Source organism: Rhinopithecus bieti, unplaced genomic scaffold (genome assembly GCF_001698545.2).
Source record: "Rhinopithecus bieti isolate Rb0 unplaced genomic scaffold, ASM169854v2 scaffold_42219, whole genome shotgun sequence".
NCBI lineage: Eukaryota > Metazoa > Chordata > Mammalia > Primates > Cercopithecidae > Rhinopithecus > Rhinopithecus bieti.
In genome coordinates, this window is record NW_016817843.1 from 1365193 (window position 1) to 1390513 (window position 25321).

The following is a 25321-nucleotide window of genomic DNA, read 5'->3' on the forward strand; positions in this document are numbered from 1 at the left end:
AAAAAAAAAAAAAAAAAAAAAAAAAAAAAAGCAAATATAATTGCAACAGATCAGTTAGAATTGTTCTTGGTTTTGGGTTTGGGTTTTCTTTTTTTTTTGGAATTTTTTTTCTTTACCATTAGACTTTAACTTTTTAGAGCAGTTTCAGGTTTGCAGAAACGTTGGGCAGAAAGTACAGAGAATGCCCATAGGTCCCCTCCTGACACACACAATCTCTCCTATTATTAATGTCTTTTATAACTGAGCTGCATTTTTTGCAATTGATGAACCCATACTGATACGTTATTATTAACCAGAGTCCATATTTTACATTAGGGTTCACTCTTGGTGTTGTACAACTCTGTGGGTTTTGACAAATGTGTAGTGTCATGCATCCACCACTACAGTATCTTACAGAATTATTTCTTGGCCCTAAAATTCCCCTGTGCTTTGCCTGTTTGCCCCCGTCTTCTCTCCCCTACCCCTACTAGCCCCTGACAACCACCCATCTGTTTCCTGTCTCTATAGTTTCATCTCTTCCTGGCCTGGATTTTAGAGAACAGAATTGCTGTTGCCCACCCCTCCCCTTAATTGAGTGAATTATCCATACTTAACCTTTTCTTTTTTCTCCTTTAGTGGACAACTTTTCACAGCGGGAGATCGAGGAGTTTCTCAGTGAGGCAGCGTGCATGAAAGACTTCAGCCACCCAAATGTCATTCGACTTCTAGGTACTTCTGAGAAATGTGGGAGTGGGTGGCCAAGGGGCTCTGCTGATCTGCTCTGTGCCAAAGGGAAAGATCTCTGGTGTAGATATGTTTACACTTTGTATAACCCCAACATAACCTATAACATTGAGGTTTTCACCCAGACTTCTCTTCACAATGGTGTTTTCTGAGGCTGATAGTAATCATGAGCTTGCATTTTCTGGACACTGATGGGCTCAGGAATGATTTGAGTTTTCCACAGAATTCTGGAGAGTATGAATTAAATTGTCCTCGGTTACTCAAAGGCAAGACACAGAGGTGGCCGTGTTGTAATTTTTATTAATTTAAGGTTATACATGAGTTAGACAGCAGTGGGATAAAGCTGAAAAAGTAGACAAATTCCACAGGTTATCTTTGAGAAATAATTTATTAACCTATTTGAAAGTACTGATTTCCGGCCAGGCGCGGTGGCTCATGCCTGTAATCCCAGCTACTCAGGAGGCTGAGGCAGGAGAATCGCTGGAACCCAGGAGGTGGAGGTTGCAGTGAGCCAAGATCGCACCATTGCACTCCAGCCTGGGGGACAAGAGGGACACTTTGTCTAAAAAAAAAAAGAAAGTACTGATTTCTTAAGATTGTACATTGATGATTTCATGGAATATGATTTAGCAGTTCCATAGAATGTGATTTAATGTAATTTGGCTTTGCAGCTCCATTACCCAAAAATTACAAAAGAGGAGATTAAGTATGGAATGGATGCTGTCTAAGTGACTCTGTCCCAAGAGAGAAGAGTAACCTGGAAATAATTGAATTTTCTGCTAGCCTTGGTTTTTTGTTTTTGTTTTGCCATCCTGTGACTGGATACACACTAAATTCTTTTGAGATCTTTCAAAGTTTTATATGATTGACACTGCAGAGAGATGTGAAAATCAATGTTTATATACAGAATTATGTCAAATACACTACTGTTATTCATTCACTGCTATTGGCTTTAGCCGACTATGAGAACAATCTCACTTTGTGATCACACCACAGAGTGCAGGAGCTTTGCAAGCCTGGGATCAGGTGACAGCCTCTGGCTCTCAGATTACATGACAAATGATATTGTAGCTTCTCCTTTACAAAACTGTTAAAATTCAGGGATGTGAATTTTACCTACAGCCCTTCAAAGTTATTTTACTAGTTTAAGCATTTGCAGTGGACTTTTTCACATGATTAAATATCTATCACAAGAAACTAGTTCGCCCTTAAATCTTGTGGGGTCACTACCCCTCAGACTCAGTCTAACAGGAATTCCTGGGTTTCTAGATGGCTATAGTTGTTACCATTTGATTTGTGAGAGCCCTCATGCCCTCATTAATCTGAAAGGGGGAAAAAAAAAGTAGTGGACCCTGTGTGTGTTCCATTTTCTAGAACAGAGTGTGAGTGAGGAGCTCTTGGGTTTTTTACACTGTTAACTTGGTAACACGTGGTGGCTTCAGTTTGGCCAGTGGTCCTGCAGGGCTTTTCTGGTCACAGTAACAAGGGCTCTTTGTCATTGATGCTGTGTTTGTAATTTCAGGTGTATGTATAGAAATGAGCTCTCAAGGCATCCCAAAGCCCATGGTAATTTTACCCTTCATGAAATACGGGGACCTGCATACTTACTTACTTTATTCCCGATTGGAGACAGGACCAAAGGTAATGATCTCCTTGTGTTACCCTTGAACGCTTCTCAGGGTTTATGTGACTTAGTCAGGACAACCAAATCGTCTAACCTTGAAAGTGAAGACAGGAAGGAGAGGACACTGATCTTTGTTCAGTGCTCCCTGTGTGTCCAGGGGTTGAAATGTGGGGTCTATCCTCACAGCAGGCCTGCTCCAGGTATTATTATCCTGCTTTATGGTGGGGTAAGAGGCTGTGTGCACAGCCTTATGGACAAAGCTTTACCAACTTGAGCTGGGTGGCCCAGGCTCCTGATTCACACCCCTCATGGCCGCATACTCCCCAGAGCTCGCAGACCAAGGGAAGGCCATTGAAGATGGCTCTCCTAAAAGAAATTTTACAGAGCTCATTCTGGATTTCAACCTTTGAAGAAGTGTTGGTGACCCAAGAGGACTGCACAACCGATGTTCTGAAAAACGTTTGTAACATTTTACTCCCTACGTTGACTTACCCACCGTGAGTACTGTGAAGCCCTGGGAATGTTGGATGTAGCTGTAGAGGCAGTTATAGATCATCTAGGAAATTTAGGACCCACGGGCATGCCCGCCTTTCTTCAGGGTCAATTTTCAGTATTGACTTCGAGGGTTGTAGCGTTAAGGAATCATAGCCACTGGGGACGTTGTGTCTTTCATTTCCTAGGCCTCCTTATCGGAAACAAAACCAGTATCCTCCTGTTACGTTTTGTGGACAAACGGTGGACTGCGAGCAGGCAGTGTGAGTGTGTCCTGACTATGGGCCTGGCTAAGCAGGACGCCCTTCCTGCCTTGCACGCACCTTCTCGGTCTGCTGCAAAAGGCAGCGATCCTGCAGGGCTCTGGTTGGGACGCATGTGGGAACAGGGTGTGGCTGGCCTCTGTCAACAGTCATTCTCTGACTGGGCAAAAGGGCAAAAGTCACTGCAGATCATCACTGCCCTTAATCACAGCCGTAAGAAACCACAGGTCCTGGGAAGGAACCGCACCACCCAGTCTACATCTTGGCATTCTCAGACACACCCCACCTTTGTCCCTTTAGCTGCCATCAGTATCAGGACCACTGAGTGCAGTAGGGCGGTTAAGAACAACTGCTTCCTTCACTGCATCAGCAATGGCTGCGGGAAAGAATTCTTGCTGCTCTTACTTGATGGTCTGATGAGTCCACGGGATGAAAGTGCAAGGAAATTAGTTCTTAGGGACCATGAAAACTCACTCCCACTGGCTCTGCAGACAAAACACAGCGGGGAAAATGTACCATGCAGCACCGGTGTGGTGGAGTTCTGCACACTCCAATGTATCTACAAACCTGGGGTGACAGTGGCCTAGGGTCAGCCAGGTCACTTTTCCAAGTGAAGCGGTGCCATGGGACTCACAAACTCTTAACCAAAGAAGGTTTATTAAGTTCTGCCCAGGTGCAGTGGCTCACGCCTGTAATCCCAGCATGTTGGGAGGCCGAGGTGGGCAGATCACTTGAGGACAGTTCGAGACCAGCCTGACCAACATGGTGAAACCCCATCTCTAATGAAAAAATACAAAAATTAGCCAGGTGTGGTGGCAGGCACCGGTAATCCCAGCTACTTGGGAGGCTGAAGCAGGAGAATCACTTGAACTAGGAAGGCAGAGGTTGCAGTGAGCCGAGATCGTGCCACTGCACTCCAGCCTGGGTGACAGAGTGAGACTCCATCTGAAAAAAATGAAAACGAAGGTTTATTAAGTTCATTAGTTCACCCTGCGAACAAGTGCTGACTCTGAGGTGGGCACTGAGCTCTGAGGACACTGGAGGGAACATGACAGATGTGGTTCCTGCCCCATGGAGCTGACCTGCTGGTGGTGAGTGAGGGGAGAACAGGAGACAGACAATTGGTTATTCACAGTGAGGGAGCTGTGGGCACCAGGAGCACAGGGGCTCAAATGCCCAGTGGGCCGGGCAGAGCCCAGCGGGGGCATAGGGGCAGAAAGTGTGCAAGGTAACTAGACTGGGGGGTGTGGTGTCCGTGCACAGATACAGAACCTCATGGTGGCAGGACCAGGGCTTCTTTGTTTCAGTAACCTGGAGAATGTTGGCAGATAGATCAGAGATGGTGATTGGAATATGCTGCGGGTTCTGCCGCTTAGAAGGAGGGATTGCTGCAGAGAAATGTGAGTTCCCTTTCCCCCCAGCCCCCACACCCAGTCATTGAGCATCTTCTTGTCAGTGAAGCCACATTCCTTCTGAAAGATGTTTGGGCCCCGTGTGCTGTCAGAGAAGCTTCTTGTTTTTGGAGTCCCCTCTTTTTGGCTTGTTCATGATAACATCTCTGGATGCAGGGTGCCTTTCAGTTCCCCAGTGGAGGCAGCATGGAGTTGCTTTCTAGTTGTTCACTGAGGGTCAACTTGCTCACTCCATTCATCTTCTCTTTATCATGAGTCTATCCATCCTCAGGATCAGAAGACGTGTTGGGAATTGGTAGGCCAGCATGCTTGCCTCAGCAGTGCCCCTAAGAGGGGCAGCAACCCCTGTCCTGAATCCTTCCAGCACAGAGAAACTAGAGAGAAGCAGAACCTCAGACTGAAGTGCACCGACCTGCAGTAACTTATGAACTTAATAACCACAGGTCACAGGTGACTGATAGAGTTATAGTGAGCCATGATGACAAGAATGACAACTGAGGGCCTTCCTGGGGGAAGTCGGCTTAGAAAAACACTAGTCCTCATCCCAAGAGACAGGTCAATGTGTAGAAACAGCCCTTTATTTAAAATTTGGGAAAGCTGAAACAAACAGGCAAAAATGTGAGATGCAATTTAGGGTCAGCAGGTGCTGGAGCCTGCTGTTCTACTTCCAGCTGACGTTCTTGGTATCTTCTGCCTGTGTGTGATGGAGGGGAGGGGACTTTTGCTTTTTTCCCCCCTTTTACTCTTTCTCTTCTTCCTAGGGACAGTCTAAGTGACCAGAAGAGTGGCCCCCTTTCTTTTTTCCAGTTCCCCCCTGGCCCCACGCCCACACGTACTCCTGTTCTCTTCCATGAAAATGCAGTTGTCCTTCACCAGCATGAGTACTAACCGTAGAGACAGGAAGCTGTTAAAAAATCACCGAGACTCTTCCAAAGAGGTGAGGGGCCTAGTCCAACATGGAAAATGTTATAGACAGGGCTGAGTATTTTCCTCCTCTTTTACCCCCAAAAAGAAAGATGATTGCATTATAGGAAGTCTGTAAGGGATTAAAAAATTACCCACAATTCCCAACACCTTAGTACAATTGTTGGTGATTTCAGATATTCACCTCTCATTGTTCACTCCATGCCTACATTCCTCATGGCCTTCACGTCACTACATACACTCCTGCCCCTGGGATGACAGTGGCTAACCTTTCTCAAGCATGTAGCATAGGCCAGCCTGCATTTTGTATGTATTAATGCACCAATGGCAAACAACCCTAGAAAGTAGTTACTAGTGGAATCTAAGTTGAGGAAACTGAGGCACAGAGGGCCATGGTGAAAGCAGGATTGGCCCCCAGGCTGCACACTGTGTGCCTTCAATGCTCTTCTGACTGCCCCATTCTGTGTGCACCCCTCCCCAGCAGGGCAGCACCCAGACAGATCCCTGTGAGTGGTGGCACCACATATTCTTCAATGGGTTTTGTTTCATGTTGATGGGTGATTTTACTTACATTTAATTTACGGTGTGTCATATAATTTTGTGTGTGTGTGTGTGTGTGTGTGTGAGAGAGAGAGAGAGAGAGAGAGAGAGAGAGAGATGGAGTTTCGCTCTTGTTGCCCAGGCTGGAGTGCAATGGCACAATCTCAGCTCACCACAACCTCCACCTCCTGGGTTCGAGCGATTCTCCTGCCTTAGCCTCCCGAGTAGCTGGGATTACAGGCATGCGCTACCATGCCCGGCAAATTTTGTATTTTTGGTAGAGACAGGTTTCTCCATGTTGGTCAGACTGGTCTCAAACTCCCCAATCTCAGGTGCTCCACCCATCTTGGCCTCCCAAAGTGCTGGGATTACAGGCCACCACGCCTAGCTGGTACGTTGTACAATTTTTCTAATAATTTATTGCGGGTCTGGGAATTTCATGTTATTGTACAAGAGTGCATTTTGTAGCAAAAAGATTAAAAATACACAGGTCTATTTGGTGGCCCAAAATTGCCTTTTTTTTTTTTGAAATGGAGTCTCGCTCTGTCGCCCAGGCTGGATTTGCAGTGGCCGGATCTCAGCTCACTGCAAGCTCTGCCTCCCGGGTTTATGCCATTCTCCTGCCTCAGCCTCCTGAGTAGCTGGGACTACAGGTGCCTGCCACCTCGCCCGGCTAGTTTTTTGTATTTTTTTAGTAGAGACGGGGTTTCACCGTGTTAGCCAGGATGGTCTCGATCTCCTGACCTCGTGATCTGCCTGTCTCGGCCTCCCAAAGTGCTGGGATTACAGGCTTGAGCCACCGCGCCCGGCCAAAATTGCCTGTCTTTATTTGTGAAGCTTAACTCTCCTCCTTGTTTTGGACCCCTGTGTAAATATGGTGAGCCTCATGTTGGATCTCTTTCTTGAATCTTTATAGAGGAGAAATAGAGGAACAATTTATATTCTTTTAAATTATCATACAGTAAAATTGACCTGTTTTCCCTTTTTGTTATATAAATCTAGGAATGTTAACACTTATATAGTTTAATGTACCCATAATCCTAATCAGGATATGGAACAGTTCTATCACCCAACAAAATTCCCTCCTGCTACACCTGTATAACACCTTCTACCCCCATGACTGACCCATGGTAACCACTCATCTTTTTTCTCCCCTGATAGTTTTGTCTATTCAAGAATGTTATATAAATGGAGTCATACGTGTATAACTTTTTTTTTTTTTTTTCTTTTTGAGACAGAGTCTTGCTCTGTCATGCAGGCTGGAGTGCAAGGGCGCAATCTCGGCTCACCGCCACCTCCACCTCCACCTCCTGGGTTCAAGCGATTCTCCTGCCTTAGCCTCCTGAGTATCTGGGACTATAGGCGCCAGGCCAATTTTTTTGTATTTGTTCTAGAGATGGGGTTTCACCATGTTGGTCAGGCTGGTCTCAAACTCCTGACCTTAAGTGGTCCACCCACCTCAGCCTCCCAAGGTGCTGAGATTACAGGTGTAAGCCACTGCACCCAGCCAGTTTATAACCTTTTGAGACTGGCTTTCTTCACTCAGCATTATTTCTTTGAAATCCAGCCAAGAGGTGTATATCAATAGTTCATTCCTTCTTTATTGCTGTGTAGTATTCCATTGTATGCTTATACCACAGTTTATCTGTTGACCTGTTTAGAGACATATGGGTTGTTTCTAGGTTTTAGCAATCATGAATGAGGCTGCTGTAAAATTCACATACAGATTTTTGGATGAAGTCTTCATTTTTCTAAAGTAAATGCCCAAGAGTAGGTTGCTGGGTCATATGGTAAGTGCATATTTAACCTTATAAGAAACTGTTTTCCAGAGAGGCCCTTCCGTTTTACATTCTCACCAGCAGTGTGTGAAAATGCAGTACTCCTTATTCTTATTAAGACTTGGTATTTTGGTGGCTTTTCTGGTTTTTGCTTATAGCTGTCCTGATGGATGTAGAGTGATATCTCATCGTGGTTTTTATTTGCATTTCCTGAATGACTAATGATGTTGAGCATCTTGCCATGTGCTTATTTGCCATCCTTATATCCTCTTTGATGAGTGTCTGCTGTTCAAGTATTTTGTTCATTTTTTAATTGAGTTGTTGATTTTCTTATTGTCAAATTTTGAGAGTTCTTTATGTATTCCAGATACAATTCTTTTGCTGGATATGTGATTTTCAGAGCTTGTTTTCCAGGTTTGTAGCTTGTCATTGCATTCTCTTAAAATAGTCAAAAAAACGAAAATTTTGATAAAGCCCAATTTATCAGTTTTATTTTTTAATGAATCATGCTTTTGCTCTCTTGTCCAAGAACTCTTTGCCTAACCTCTAGTAAAAAGATTTTCTCCTATTTCTTTTCTAAAGATAGTGTGGTTTTACATTTTACATTTACGTATATGACCAATTCTGAGTTATTTTTTGTATAGGGTTTGAGATTTAGTTTAAGGTTTGCTTTTTTTGCATATAGATGACCAATAGCATTTGTGAAAAGACTGTCCTTAATCCATTGAGTTGCTTTTGTATCTTTGTCTAAAAGTAGTTGGTTGTACATTTCTGAGTCCTGTGTTCTGTTTCATTAGACTGTGTTCCCATCCTTTGCCCCTACCACATTGTCTTGATTACTGAAGCTTTGTTATAAATCTTAAGATCACCCACTGTGATTCCTCCTACTTTGTTCTACTTTTTCAGAATTGTTTTAACTATTCTCGTTTCATTGCCCTTCCATTGAAACTTTAGAATCAGCTTATCTGTGTCTGGCAAAAGTTCTGCTGTAATCTTATATCCTTTTGAACAAAATAACAAGTAAGGGAAACAAGTACACAGACTTTACTGACTGATGAATAGTTTCCATTTGCAAAAAAATACAAGTGTATTTTCAATGATGGAAAATAACTTTCAAGTATTAAAAGATAAAAGGAATGTCGTTTCCTATTTTGTTACTTAGTAGCCACAGATAAGATGGAAGACACAAAGTGCATAGACAAACAGAAAAATCAAGCTTTTATTCAGATCTTTTCTTTGCTGCCTGGAACAAATATCTTATGTTCCTGCTAGAGCGGCCCAAGACTATTATCAGTGTATTTGATACTGTAATGGCCCAATATCAGTGTATTTAAACGTGCTTCTCCAGGAGGGCTTGGGTGCTGGACCCATAGTGCCACTCTACCCAGGGCAGACATCACCGCTGGAGCTGTGCAGGGCAGACAGGCAGATGATGAGACACGACCCCAGGTCTCATGGAGATCGATAGTACAAAGGGAGATAGTCTGTGATAACATATGCATCACACAGCGATGCGAGCAGCCTGCTAGAGTTTCAGGGAAGAAATGAGTTCTGACTGGAGAAATGTTTAAAATATTCCACACTGCTGACCGGGCGTGGTGGCTCATGCCTGTAAGCCACCTTTAGGACGCCAAAGGTGGGTGGATCACCTGATGTCAGAATGTGTCCGGAGTTGGTTCCTTCATGTGGGTTCTTGGTCTCGCTGACTTCAAGAATGAAGCCACGGACATTCACGGTGAGCGTTACAGCTCTTAAAAGTGGCACGGACCCAAAGAGTGAGCAGCAGCAAGATTTATTGTGAAGAGCGAAAGAACAAAGCTTCTACAGCGCGGAAGGGGACTCAAGAAGGTTGTCACTGCTGGCTGGGGGTGGCCAGCTTTTATTGCCTGATTTGTCCCCACCCACATCCTGCCATTTTACAGAGTGCTGATTGGTCCATTTTACAGAGTGCTGATTGGTGCATTTACAATCCTCTAGCTAGACACAGAATGCTGATTGGTGCATTTTTACAGAGTGCTGATTGGTGCATTTACAATCCTTTAGCTAGACACAGAGCCCTGACTGATGCGTTTTTACAGAGTGCTGATTGGTGCATTTACAATCCTTTAGCTAGACACGGAGCACTGACTGGTGCGTCTACAATCCTGTAGCTAGACAGAAGAGTTCTCCAAGTCCCTACTCGACCCAGGAAGTCCAGCTGGCTTCACCTCTCAAGGAGTTTGAGACTGGCCTGACCAACATGGTGAAAGCCCATCTCTACTAAAAACATAAAAATTAGCCGGACATGGTGATGCATGCCTGTAATCCCAGCTACTTGAGAGGCTGAGGCAGGAGAATCGCTTTAACCCAGGAGGCAGAGGTTGCAGTGAGCTCAGATCGCGTCACTGCACCACTCCAGCCTGGGTGACAGAGCAAGACTTCGTCTCAAAAAATAAAAAATAAATTCCACACTGCCATCATGGATTTCTTCAAAAGAGTTGTAGGAGGAGTACAGTGGAAGATTAAGAGAAGCACACAGTCAGGATCAGAATGAGCAAAGACCAAATGATCTGGGAACATACCCATGTTTTGAGAAAAGCAGATTGTCTCACATGGCAACAGCAAAGCAGTGGAAGGATGGGAGGAGGGGTGATAAAACAGGAAAGAGAAGTTGGGGTCAATGTTTAGGTTCTACAATAAGTAGAATGGCTTCACCAGCATGTAATACAAAACCCAACTCAAAATGACTTTCAGCAGAGATACAGAATCTCATGCAATGAAGCCCAGAGGTAGCACAGCTCCAGAGTTGGCCATTTTGTCCTCAACATCATCAAGTGCCCCAAAGTGTTCCACCTTTTTCTGTTCATCTGCAGCTGGTGCTCCACATGGTTACAAGATAGCAGCTTCTCCAGCATCACGTCCTCACACACCCGTCTCCAGAGATAAAAGAGAGAGGCCTGCCTTTTGTCTCTTTTGTCTCTTCTTTCTCTCTCTCTCCCCTCTCTTTTCCTGGAACAGTGCTTTTTTTTTTAAGATGACAGCTTTATTGAGATACAATTCTCCCATTTAAAGTATTCAATTCAGTGGTTTTCAGTACAGTCACAGAGTTGTGCAACTATTACCACAATCAATTTTAGAACACTTTCATCACCTAAAAACAAAAAGAAAACAAAACCGACCCCATACTCTTCAGCTGTCAGCTCCTAATCCCTTTTACCCTCCTTGTTCCCATCCCTAAGGAACCATTAAACTTCTCTGTCTCAGTCTCTCTCTCTCCCTTTTTTGGACATTTCATATTAATAGAATCACATACATTTGTAATCTTTTATGACTCGTTTCTTCTACTTAGCATAATGTTTTCAGGGTTCTTCCATGTGATAGCATGTGACAGTATTTTGTTCTTATTTATGGCTGAATAGTAGTCTGTTGAATAGATATACCATGTTTTGGTTATTTATCTGTTGATGGACAGTTGGGTTATTTACTTTGGGGCTTTTATGAGTAATGCTCTATGAATATTTGGTACAAATTTTTGTGTTGATATATGCTTTACATTTTCTTGGGTATATACTAATTGTAGAATTGCTGGGTCGTATGTTAACTTCAATGTTTAACTTTCTGAGAAACTACCAGATAGTTTTCTAACGTAACCACATCATTTTTCGTTCTTACCAGCAACGTGTGAGGGTTCTAGTTTCTCCATGTCGTCACCAACACTTCTTATTATGTGACTTTTAAACTCTAGCCATTCCAGTGAGTGTGAAGTGGTATCTCACTATGATTTTGATTTACATTTCTCTAATGACTAATAACATTGAGCATATTTTTATGTGCTTATTGGCCATTTGTATGTCTTCTTTGAAGAAATGTCTATCTGACCTTTTACCCATTTTAATGTGATTGTCTTTTATTATTGGGCTGTAAGAGTTCTGTATATATTCTATTTGTTTTTATTTATTTGTTTATTTTTTTTGAGATGGAGTCTCACTCTGTCACCCAGGCTGGAGTGCATTGGCGTGATCTCAGTTCACAGCAACCTCTGCTTCCCAGGTTCAAGTGATTCTTCTGCCTCAGCCTCCCACATAGCTGGGATTACAGGCATGCACCACCATTCCTGGCAAATTTTGTATTTTTAATAGAGATGGGGTTTCACTATGTTGGCCAGGCTGGTCTCGAACTCCTGACCTCAGATGATCCACCTGCCCCAACCTTCCAAAGTGCTGGGATTACAGGCGTGAGCCACCACACCTGGCCTGAGTTCTGTATGTATTCTAGATACGAGTTCCTATTAGATGGGTGATTTGTAAATATTTTCTTTGTTTTGTGGGTTTCCTGTTCACTTTCTTTGTGGTATTCTTTGAGGCACAAACATTTTTATTTTTGGTGAAGTCCAGTTTTCTTTTTTTCCTTTGGTTGCTTGTGCTTTTGGTGTCATATCTAAGAAACCATCCCTTAATCTAAAGTCGCAAAGATTTGCCCTTCTGTTTTCTCCTAAGAATTTTATAGTTTGTGATCTTACATCTAGGTCTTTGATTCATCTTTTGATCATTTGAGTTAATTTCTGTATATGGTTTGAGGTAGAGGTTCAATTTCATTCCTTTGCAGGTGGCCATTCACTTGTCTCAAGAACATTTGTTGAAAAGACTATTTTTCCCTTACTGTCAATGGTCTTGACATCCTTCCTAAAAGTCAGTTGACCATACATGGCTTTATTCTTAAACTTTCTATTTTTTTCCATTGATCTGTATTTTTATCCCAGTACCATACTGTCGTAATTATAGTTGCTTTGTAGTAAGTTTTTAAGTTGGTAAGTTTGAATCCTCCAACTTTGTACATATTCAAGCTTGTTTTGGCTATTCTCAGTTCCTTGAGTTGCCATATGGCTTTTAGGATCAGCTTATCAATTTCTACAAAGAAGCCATCTAGTATTCTGATAGAGCTTATGTTGAATCTCTAGATCAATTTGGGGAGTATTGCTATCATAACAATATTAAGTCTTCCTATCCATGAACACAGGATATCTTTCCATTTATTTAGATCTTCTTTAATTTCTTTCAATATTTTACAGTTTTCAAAATATAATTTTTACAATTCCTTGTTAACTTTATTTCTAAGTATTTTAATTCTATTGTAAATGAAATTTTCTTAATTTCATTTTCAGATTATTCATCACCAGTACATAAAAATACAGTTGATTTTTGTGTGTCCATCATGTATCCTACAACCTTGCTGAACTCATTTATTAATTGTGCTACACAATTATTTTTTAAGTGACTTTTGGTCACAGTCTCCAGGAATAACAGAAGTGTTCTAGGAAAAAGCAGCACAAATGAATAGTACCTGATACTCATTGCACCTTCGTGAATGACAGTAAGATGTAATATTTCTTAAGACCCAAATCCTTTCCTGGAAATCAGTATCCAGAAAACCAAATATCCAAATAATACAGAGTAGAGGCATAAAACTTCCATGACTGATTTTTAAACAATTCCCTTACTTAAAAATAAACATTAAGACAGTTCATTTATTTATACAGTATGTAATTGACATGTGTCTTGGTTGGAAAATAAAAATCATTAAAAAATGCAGTGTCTTCATGAGTACCATTTTGTAAAACTCATGTATGGAAAGCAAGCCATGGCAAATCCAGTGCCTTGGGGAGGGTACATAATGGATGGACCCATTCATGACTGCCAGGGACTTGTGCAAATCCTTTTCTGCAGGGCCATGGTTGCACTAAAACACTTAATTACTACAGTGAAGTTTTATCAGCAGTCATCCTCATAACTGATTCCAACAGTGACTGGTTTTTCTAACACAGCAATCTAGTTTGATTTTTATAAGCTAGAGAAAATACTAGACTGTTGAAACTTATAGGCAGGCCCTACAGGGACAAAATGAAAATTCCTGAATATGTACTTGTAGTACTTTGGTCCTGTGATAAGAGGTGAAGACTCTTCTAATTTCTGTTTAGAAGAAACAAGTATCTTTCAAAACATTTCAAAGTAAAATGGTAGCAGATAGGGGTGCCTAATTGGAAACACCTCATCCTAAGTGGACTTTTCCCCTCCCAAACGTTAGACCCCTGCCACACACACGCACCTCACCGCTGCTGAAGCCAGATCACCTGTCCCTTTCCCTCCTCTGTGCAACGTATGTGCTCTGTCCCACTCTGAAGGACACAGGGAAGGATCACATTAGACCTCATACCTTATGAAAAGAAACAAGTGTCATTCACTGTAAATACTTTTAAAGACGAGGAAAGAGAATATGATGTTTGCCAAGAAGTTTAATGTTTTTTTCATTCCTTTTTAAAACCCTTATTTGTGATATTAGTGATATGGAAATAAAAGATTTGTTTCCTTATTTCATCACTACACGTCATAAATTAAAGCATCCTTTCCCCTTCAGGCGAAACTACTTGCAAGTTTTCCTTTTTAAAAGATAGTCTTTCTTCTTGTCTCCTCTATCATCTAGCATATTCCTCTGCAGACACTACTGAAGTTCATGATGGATATTGCCCTGGGAATGGAGTATCTGAGCAACAGGAATTTTCTTCATCGAGATTTAGCTGCTCGAAACTGCATGTAAGAGTCCTCGGCTATCCTGGAAGGGTTGGGCCCTCATGGTGTCTGGTCTTTGCAGGGATAAGGAGATGACCTGTTCCTGTTTAGATAGGGAAGGAAGCTGTAGTCAAAAGAGTATGGTGTGGCTTGCTCCAAAGATGGAAATACGGCTGGGTGTTTGGGAGTTTTCACTGCCTCTGCATCTGAGAGTCTGGTTGGCTTCCAAAGCTTTCCCTTATGACTCCAGTTTACCTTCACTCTCTCACTCAGGTAGGAATGCGAGGTGTGACCCCTGTGATCCTTCCCCATGCCATCAGGTAGCTTTGCCTAGAGTTACGTGCACACCAGCTCCCCTTAAAGACAGCAGTGAAAATCGTAAAGGTTTTTCCCTACGTTTACACAACACTTCCTTAGGAAGAAGTTTTGTACTTTGAATATGTGGAAGCTGTCCTTTCACAGCAGACAATGCCTTCATTATACAAGAAATGTGGACTTAAGTTCTCCCCATTGCTTCACCCTGCTTCATCAGAGCCGTTGTCTGCTGTAAATCTTCAAAAACAATAACTGTGTCTTGATTTTAAGTTTTTTATTGCAAGAAGAGGGAGTGGTCCCTCAATGGATTTTGTCATTTGTTTTTCTTGGTCAGAGATGTGACAATAGGGCCTGCCCCCTCCCGCCTCCCAGCCAACCCTGCCCCTAGGGCTCCTACCCCTTTCACCTCACTTTTGAAAACCCTAAAGGGGTTTTGGTTTTGTTATTGTTTTATTTAACTTAATTTTCGACCATGGAGGGAGAATCATGAAGTCTTTTTCCCTTACTATTTCCTTCATGTTTTCCCAGCAGGTAGGGTGACCAGCTTTGCAGTTTACCCTGGCCTGAGGGGTTTCTCAGGACAATGGATTTTCAGTGTAAAAAGTTAGTGTCAGGCAAACAGGGACAAGTTAGTCACCTTCCCCAGACCACTTTATGTCTATTTCTTTTCCTTCTCTTGCTTTTATTCTTTCTTCTCCTCCTCCTTCTTCTTGTGTAGGAGCTGTTTTAATATCTTGGGCTACAAATGCAATTGTAGCCCTTTAATTTCTCAATTAGTTCTTCAAGCACCCACCTGACCATCTTAGCAAGAAGCCCAGCATCTTGTTCTTACTGCAGGTAAATCCCCAGCTTCTCCAGACTCTCAGGGGGCTTATTTAGTCCACAGGGTCAGTGCCGCTTCCAGACCTCTGGGAGGAAGGCTGCTGGGGTCCTCCATCAGTCCACCAGGGGGCCCTGGTTTTGAGCTACTGCTTTCTGCTCCTGCTATGCTGTGTCTCCATGTTCTCCAGCTGTTTCTATCCACTGTGCACAGGTGCCCTTGCTGCTCCGCATCCCACACAGATCAGAGTGATGCAAGATTGCATCACTTGAGGCCAGGCGTGGTGGCTCACACCTGTAATCCCAGCACTTTGGAAGGCCAAGGCGGGCAGATCACTTGAGGTCGGGAGTCCAAGACCAGCCTGGCCAACATGGTGAAACTCCATCTCTACTTTAAAAAAAAAAAAAAAAAATTGCCGAGTGTTGATAGTGTGTACCTGTAATCCCAGCTGCTCTGGAGACTGAGGCAGGAGAATCGCTTGAACCCGGGAGGCGGAGGTTGCTGTGAGCCGAGGTCGTGCCACTGCATTCCAGCCTGGGTGACAGGGCGAGACTCTGTTTCAAAAGTCTCAAAAAAAAAAAAACAAAAGTAAAGAAAAAATTGCATCACTTGCTCTTACTCTTGCTCTTGCTCTTGCTCTGCCATTGGTCCCAAAGCAGCACGCTCACAGGCTGGTGGTGTCTCTGTGTTCTTTTGGTCAATTATCATAAGTGTTTTCACCTGTGTCTGATACAGACCAGTAATTTAAGGCATTGCCTCTGACGCTGCTGAAGACATAACCTGCTCTCTGTAGGTTGCGAGATGACATGACTGTCTGTGTTGCGGACTTTGGCCTCTCTAAGAAGATTTATAGTGGCGATTACTACCGCCAAGGCCGCATTGCTAAGATGCCTGTTAAATGGATCGCTATAGAAAGTCTTGCAGACCGAGTCTACACAAGTAAAAGTGACGTGGTGCGTACACAGCTTTGATTCAGGGGCCCCACAGTGCAAAGACGAGGGCACATTGAAAGAAATGACTTCAGCTGGTGTGGCAAGACATTTTACTCTTTGATAAACTGAGGATTGGGAGCTTGCTCAGACCTCTCTTTTATGTCTTACCAGATACTTTAATTCAGGTGAAACAGAGGTTCTGGTGAAGTGTCCTGACGTTTGGAAGATGTGTGCTTTGCAAAAGCCGTTAGTTTCTTCCCATTTTTCCTTGCTGTCAAAGGATGACTCATTGCCCACAACTAGGATATTTCATAGTCACATTAAATTGAATGGGTTCATCCGGTGGCTCTTGGAACCTAGATGCTATATGAAAGGTGCTGTGTAATTACGCCCTTGACCCGAGATTAGAGAAAGAAAGCACCTCACAACCACAGTGGAAAAGAGCATTAAGAAGACGTGTGACGAGGCTGTTTCTGCCTTTGCCAAATTTCCCAGAACAGCTTTTGTAGAAGTGGGGAACTGCGACACTCCAACCCCACGTTATTGCGGCGTTGGGAGAGCAGTGCGTCTCACACATAATTGCCAGCTTTGTGCATGATCATCAGTGTTTAGGGAAATGGCCTTTGCCAGTGAAAAGGTCCATTCAGGCTTTGTGGAAAGGCTTGCATCCTAACTTGTTGCTTTGTTCCAGTGGGCATTTGGCGTGACCATGTGGGAAATAGCTACGCGGGGAATGACTCCCTATCCCGGGGTCCAGAACCATGAGATGTATGACTATCTTCTCCATGGACACAGGCTGAAGCAGCCCGAGGACTGCCTGGATGAACTGTGAGTGGGCTTCTCTGTCTCCCTTCCATACTCTGCATGGGGCAGCCACTTGGCTCTGCAGTGACCTCGGAAACACAGCCATGGGAGGGGAACGGGACTGCTGCTAGCCAGATGGGCATGTGCAGAGGGGTGACACCTGCAGACACCCCAGGCCAGGAGCCATTCCTAATGTGGGAGATAGGGTGTGGTATCTCCAGTGAGCCCACTGAGGCTCACTCATCCAAAGGGCCTCAGCCTCGAAGGACGGGCACCGTCAAGATAAGGCAATGGCACCAGTCCTTAAATTCCTTACACACCTCTAGGAAATATATCCACAGAGAATAGGTTTGCCTTGTAGTGCATGAGGTCCTTGAATGATTCCTCACCCTCTTTTGGTCCAGTTATCCTTTTCCTTCTGTGTAGCATTTCAGACAGTCCACTCACAGTAATACCCTTCATCAGGACACTGAGAAATCTAAACCAGTGACTTTGGGATCAGGCTGCTCATCAGAATCTCTTGGGAGATAGTCTAACGATACAATTCCTTGGCCCTGTTCCCGGAAATTATGATGCTTTCGGTACAAAGTGGGCCCAGAAGTGTGTGTTTTGGAATGCTCCCTGAGGCTGGGCACAGTGGCTCATGCCTGTTATCCCAGCACTTTGGGAGGCCAAAGAGAGAGGATCGTTTGAGCCCAGGAGTTCAAGACCAGCCTGGGCAACATAGTGAGACCCTGTCTTTATTAAAAAATAATAAAATAGTCCCTGAGAGATCATGTGTTTAGACAGGAGAAAGAACCACCAGCCGTGACACACACAGCACACATCCCATCCTAACAGGGCCCCCATCTTCAAGGCCAGGCAGTATGGGGAAGAGACCCAGGCCTCGGAGTTAATAAGCCAGGCTCTGCTTCCTAAGTGGCCCTGTGAGTGGCCGTGGCAATTAATCTCCCCCAAGCACTTTGCTCACCTTATTAAAATAATTTCTTGTGGCAGTTCCGGTAGCTTGGTGATGGGGATTTGAACCTTCCTAATGGGGAGTCTCCTCCCTGTATAATAAGGGCCATGGGCTTGGAGAGGGGCATTCTCACCGTATTTAGTGAGAACACTTCAGGACTGTGGGCCTGCGCTGGCTCTGTCATGGAGTGCCATGCCTGGGCTGGAACAGTTGAGTGTGGACAGCACCCTCGCTACACACACACATACACACCCTGCTGCCTCACATGGGAGAGAGAGCCTGGGTCCATGGCAGCACCCTCCCTAGACACACAGACTCACACACACACACAGGCCCTGCTGCCTCACATAGGGGAGAGAGCCTGGGTCCATTTGCCCACAGGCCTCCCAGGTCCCTTCTAAGCCAAAAAGAAGGAAACTGTTTTAATCAGAGCCTCGTCCTGTTGGTAGTGGTTGGTGGTTTTTATTGTGGTGGTAGATGTATAACATTAAGAAGAGAAATAAGCACTGTAAATCCTTTAAAACATCCGGACGGCCGGGCGCGGTGGCTCAAGCCTGTAATCCCAGCACTTTGGGAGGCCGAGACGGGCGGATCACAAGGTCAGGAGATCGAGACCATCCTGGCTAATATGATGAAACCCCGTCTCTACTAAAAAAATACAAAAAACTAGCCGGGCGCGGTGGCGGGCGCCTGTAGTCCCAGCTACTCCGGAGGCTGAGGCAGGAGAATGGCGTAAACCCGGGAGGCGGAGCTTGCAGTGAGCTGAGATCCGGCCACTGCACTCCAGCCTGGGCGACAGAGTGAGACTCCGTCTCAAAAAAAAAAAAATCCTGAAATGCTAATAAAATCAGTTCTAGGGTTTCATGGTAGTTTTAAAAGTGCCATGTTGATGAAGTGCCCGCTTCTGAAAATAAGGAAGCGTTTCAGTCAAACAGTATTGACTCTGGAAAGAGATTTGGTGCAGTTTCTTTCTTGGCTTTCCTTGCCCACCAAAAAATAGTTGATATTTGCAGTGATTATGTTGGGTCTTAGCAAGGTCTAAGCTGTGTCACGTTGTGGTTTTTAGAGCCAAAACAAGGGAACGCTGAGTTGGTTTTCTGTGAGACATTTTAGAGGACAAAGCAGCAGAGTCAGCACACGCCATGTGGCTAGTGAAGTCAGGCAGTACCCCCGCCTCCTGGGGGGCCCATGCACTGGGTGTGCTAAGGGGGCTATGGCTGTGCTGTGGCCTCGTGCCCTCGTGAGCCAGGCTTTCTTCCATCTCCTCTCTAATCTACATGCTGGGTAACAACAGCATCCCCCAAAGAAGCCTCTGTTCCATTTCTGAGAAATTTCCTTTGAAAAATGAACTCAGGCTGAGTGCAGTGGCTCATGCCCGTAATCCCAGCACTTTGGGAGGCCGAGGTGGGTGGATCACGAGGTCAGGAGATCGAGACCATCCTGGCGAACACAGTGAAACCGTCTCTACTGAAAATACAAAAAAATTCACCGGGCTTGGTGGCGGGCTCCTGTAGTCCCAGCTTCTTGGGAGGCTGAGGCAGGAGAATGGTGTGAACCCAGGAGGCAGCAGAGCTTGCAGTGAGCGGAAATCACGCCACTGAACTCCAGCCTGGGCGACAGAGTGAGACTCCATCTCAATAAAAAAAAAAAAAAGAAAGAAAGAAAGAAAAATGAACTCAGGCTGAGTGCAGTGACTCATGCCTGTAATCCTAGCACTTTGGGAGGCCAAGGCAGGAGGATTGCTTGAGGCCAGGAATTTGAAATCAGCCTGGGCAACATAGTGAGACCTCATCTCTACAAAAAATAAACAAAATTAGCTGGGTGTTGCAGGGCATGCCTGTAGTCCCAGCTGCTCAGGAGGTGGGAGGACCCCTTGAGTTTAGGAGATGGAGGCTGCAGTGAGCTATGACTGTGCCACCACACTCCAGCCTGGGAAACAGGGCAAGATCCTGTCTCAAAAAAAGGAAACAACAACAACAACAAACAACCCAAAAAACAAATGTAAAGTGTGTCACACGATGGCTGAAATAGTAAACGTGAGGGAAAGGTCAGTGACTCTTCTTCTTAGTGAAGGAGGCAGAGGCCACAGATGAGAGCAGGGCCACGCGTCACATGGACTGGCACTGCCGCCGACTGTCGCCGACTTCAGTCAGTTCCTCTCCTCTCCAGGCCTCAGCTGCCCTGTCTGTGAGTGGAACTGCATCTCTTCCTTTGTGGGGCTGCAGTGAGGAGTAAACGGTGAGGGCCCATCAGCCTACACACAGCTGGCACTTGCTGCTCATGTTCCACCTGCATCAGCCACCGTGAAGCTGCAGTTGCACAGACTCAGGGGCTCCTCTCCAGGACTCACCTGATGCCCATCTCAGCACCCCCCTCGCGCTTCACACACATGACCAGCCTAGCATTGCCCTCGCACTCTTATTCATCCTGGCACCCAGGACCTGGCGTGTTGGCTGGCACAGAGCTGGCCCTGCCTCTTGCCTGCTGCCTGTCTGCCCCAAGGACCCCAGCTTACACCCACCTTCTCCATCTCAGAAACCCTCTTCTATCCATTGACCTATCCCTCCCTCCACTGCCACCTGAGGCATCTGAGATCTGGAGAAGGGACAAGGTGGGAGTCACAGTGGGCTGAATGGCAGAGCTAGGTAGATACTGGCTAGCACAGTGGAAGCACAGCTGATAGGAGATGGGCGTCATTTCCCTGTGCAGACTTGCAGCCCTGCACTCGGCCATCCTCAGGGCCAGGAGCAAAGCAGGTGCTTGAAAAATATGAGTAAAGTCATACATTTACAAATTTTGTAAATTCACATGATTGCATTTAATTGTGGTAAAATATACATAACATAAAATGGACTCTCTTAACCAGTGTGTACAGCTCAGTGGCATGAAGTACATTCACACTGTCGTATAACCATCACCACCGTCTATCTCCAAAACTCTTCTTATCTTGTAAAACTGAAACTCTCTACCCATTAAACTAATCCCATTCTTTCCTCCCCACAGCCCCTGGCAACCTATATGATCACACCTTTTATAAAATCTCAACAGAAAAATAAAAATAACCCTTTACAAAAGCAATTACCAAACTTATTTTTCTTTCCATCCATAAAATTTTATAAAATCTAAATCACTAAATATCACAGCCTTCCTATTACTTACCAGATGGGGGCTTCTTGTTAATCTCCTTGGTCTACTACTATGAAATTGCCCTTTTGTGGGAGTAGGTTAGACAGCATACATGTTCACCATGTCTTTAAAAGTCATATTTATATTTTTATACATTTGATAAGGTATTGAATATAAAAGGAAAAGAAGTTTCAAAGTGATATTGATACTATTCTACTTGGAAATAAAGATAAATTATTTAAACACTTTCTCCTAAGACATGAAATAAATGAAAGTAAGTCAAATACCACAGCCTCTTGATGAAATAATGGAAAGGAGATTATGTCCCTGAGAACAGAATGTCTCAAAGCTCATCTCAGATGGCAAACAATCAAGGAGGCTCTGTGGAAAACGGAGTCATGCAAATTGACTTATGCCTGAAAACCTCAAAAATAAAAACAGAAACTGTCTGTCAAGTCTAAGTGACCATCTAAAGAAGGTAAGACAGGGAAACAAAAGAGAAGCCCTAAGCCTGAGATGACAACAAGGATTGTGAGGCAAGGAAGTGTGCCGTGCCATTGTCTAGGCCTACATTCAGTATCAAGCTCTTTACATGCATGGCACTTTGCCAGCCTCCACCTTCAGGATGCATGTGCAAGTGTTGATAAAGGCTGGTCCAGTGGACAGATGAAAAGATATTATACATCTACGTGAATGAGATCTGCATGTTGTGTGTGAAGTACCATGTTAGTAGAATTAGCCAAAGGTTCTATAGGCTGTAACTAAATGTCAACATGGAAATTGCACATTTCTGTTCATGAGATGCCAGTAATGTATTGCATGGGTCAGATGATTTAAATTTGGGTCATTTTTTTGTCCAGTGACATATGAATTATCAGTTTCTCAAAACAGAAAGGAATCAAAATGAAATGATGCCTAGGCATGCTGGTGTGCACCTGTAATTCCAGCTACTCTGGAGGCTGAGGCAGAAGATCACTTGAGCCCAGGAGTTCAGGGGTTCTCGACCAGCCTGGGCAAAATAGCAAGACTTTGTCTTATTTAAAAAAATATATACATATATTTAAAATTATATATATGCATATATGTGTGTATGCATATATATATGCACATTTATATATATATACATATATACATACACACACATGCATATATATATATGTACACACACACACACATTTCAGGGCCAGGCACATTAATTGGCATGTATATGTGTGTGTGTGTGTGTGTGTATCTATATGTATATGTATATATTATAATTGATAGACCTGACATTTCAGGGCCAGGCATATTAATTGGCATGCATATATATATGTGTGTGTGTATATATATGCCATATATGTGTATGTGTATATATATGCACCATATATGTGTGCGTGTATATATATGCCATATATATGTGTGTGCGTGTACATATATATGCCATATATGTGTGTATGCCCCATATTGGTCTATCAATTTTAAGAAAAGAAACATTTTTAATGAAATTATGGTATAACGTACTCTTCATCTCAGCCTGTTGATTCCTAATTGTCATCTGTCTTACTGTGCTCCATTAAATGTCCCTCCATTGGAATTATTAACTATAGGAGACACTGGCATGAAAAAACCACCCAGAAGAGAGTTGTCCTCTATAAAACAAAGTGGAAGGGGTTGTGAGGAGCCCTTGGATGCAGGAGTTGTCCAATCTGAATCTGAATCCCTGGCTACCCACATGGCCATGGCACATTCTGTAATGTCCCTGAGCCCACTGTCATCTTTATTACAAAGTGACAATAACAGTGTTGTTGAGAAGACTAGATGAAGTGATACACAGCACACAGCTACCCCCTGCCCTTACCCCTACTCCTGACCTTCTTAGCCCTAGCCCCAGGGCCCCAACTAACTCAGCTGTCCTGGTAACAACTCAGTTTGATGGCATAGGACAGAGGTCAGCAAACTTTTCCTATAAAGTGCCAAATAGCAAATATTTTTGGCTTTGCAGGCCTTTTAGCACCTGCTCAACTCTGCCATTGTGACATAAGAAGTCATAGACAATGTGTAAACAAATAAGGATAGCTGTGTTCCAATAAAACTTTATTTACAAAGCAGACAGTGGGGTGGATTTGGCTCGTGAGCCATAGTTTGCCAGCCGCTATACAAAGAAAAGAGACCTAAATACTCCTTGTCTGCAAAGTTAGATATAATTGCCACATATGTGCTCTCTTCCTAGGAACAGGGTCACTTTTTTGTCAAATACCACAGAAGATTTACAAAAGTTGTATAAATATGAGGCCACCAAAAAAGTCTCAATAATTTTTATAAAAAGTAGAATGAATGCTGATTAAAATATGATAAAGATTCTGTAAAAACAAAGGCATGGATTGCACAAAGAGATGGGTGCTGTGCTGGGAGATAATCCACTTCTTTTTAACTTTCAGGTATGAAATAATGTACTCTTGCTGGAGAACCGATCCCTTGGACCGCCCCACCTTTTCAGTATTGAGGCTGCAGCTAGAAAAACTCTTAGAAAGTTTGCCCGACGTTCGGAACCAAGCAGACGTCATTTACATCAACACACAGTTGCTGGAGAGCTCTGAGGGCCTGGCCGAGGGCTCCACGCTTGCTCCACTGGACTTGAACATTGACCCTGACTCTATAATTGCCTCCTGCAGTCCCTGCGCTGCCATCAGCGTGGTCACAGCGGAAATTCATGACAGCAAACCTCATGAAGGACGGTACATCCTGAATGGGGGCAGTGAGGAATGGGAAGATCTGACTTCTGCCGCTGCAGTCACAGCTGAAAACAACAGCGTTTTACCGGGGGAGAGACTTGTTAGGAATGGGGTCCCCTGGTCCCACTCGAGCACGCTGCCCTTGGGAAGCCCATTGCCTGATGAACTTTTGTTTGCTGACGACTCCTCAGAAAGCTCAGAAGTCCTGATGTGAGGAGAGGTGCGGGGAGACATTCCAAAAATCAAGCCAATTCTTCTGCTATAGGAGAATCCAGTTGTACCTGATGTTTTTGGTATTTGTCTTCCTTACCAAGTGAACTCCATGGCCCCAAAGCACCAGATGAATGTTGTCAAGTAAGCTGTCATTAAAAATACATAATATATATTTATTTAAAGAGAAAAAAATATGTGTATATCATGGAAAAAGACAAGGATATTTTAATAAAACATTACTTATTTCACTTATCTTGCATATCTTAAAGTTAAGCTTCAGCTGCTCCTTGACATTAACATTTGTACAGAGTTTAAGTTGCTTTTTCAAGTTATTTTCGTTTTCATGACTATGAAATGTAAAAATATTTGTAAAATGAAATGCCATATTTAACTTGGCTTCTGGTCTTGATGTATTTGATAAGAATGATTCATTCAATGTTTAAAGTTTTATAATGGATTAATTTTCTGATATGGCTTCCTAATAAAATATGAATAAGGAAGGATATGTTGAACTTACTTGACTTGAAAGACAGTGGTCAGTGGCGGCCTTTGCAATGGAATTCTCTTAATGCCTGGCTCTTGGGGCAATTGCTCTGACCATTCTTGGCATTGCTTTCTAGAGATATGGTAAAACCACACCAGGGTCTGTAGATAAGGAACAAAAAATTAAAGGATTGAAAAATACAAATCTGAATGGAAAGATTTAAAATCAGCTGAAGAAGAGAATCTGGCAGGTGAAGCACTTTTCTGTTTGGGAGGCGTAGCTCATGGGAGGTAGGCATGGGAGTGGGGCAGGGCAGAGCTGAGCTCACGTCCTGCCTCTGCCCCTTCGTAATAGCCATCATTTGTAGAGTACTTGTTATTTTTCAGGAACTTTATGTGAACCTTCCTATTTAATCTTTATGTCATTATAACATGGGTACCAGTGCCATCATCATGTATGAGCCAAGAAATCCAGGCTTAGAGAGACTGAATAACCCTGCTTGTAGCCCACATCTAAACAGTGGGGGAGCCAGAATTTAGAACATCTGATTCTGGTTAGTTCTATGAATGTGATTTGGGGGTTGTATTAGTCCATTCTTGCATTGCTATAAAGAAATACTTGGGATTGTGTAATTTTTTTTTTTTTTTTTTTTTTTTTTTT

General features: G+C 43.6%; 1 protein-coding gene across 1 annotated transcript in view; it reads left to right on the forward strand.

The window, feature by feature from the left end:
• The window catches only part of MERTK (MER proto-oncogene, tyrosine kinase), a 142004-nt gene extending 117443 nt beyond the window's left edge, over positions 1-24561 (forward strand). Inside the window, exons 14-19 of the mRNA XM_017856217.1 lie at positions 616-708; positions 2246-2364; positions 14213-14322; positions 16227-16386; positions 17057-17193; positions 23671-24561. Coding sequence (XP_017711706.1) covers positions 616-708; positions 2246-2364; positions 14213-14322; positions 16227-16386; positions 17057-17193; positions 23671-24178 — 1127 coding nt within the window. The 3' untranslated portion in view covers positions 24179-24561. The remainder of the gene's footprint in view (positions 1-615; positions 709-2245; positions 2365-14212; positions 14323-16226; positions 16387-17056; positions 17194-23670) is intronic.
• The last annotated feature ends 760 nt before the right edge of the window (positions 24562-25321 follow it).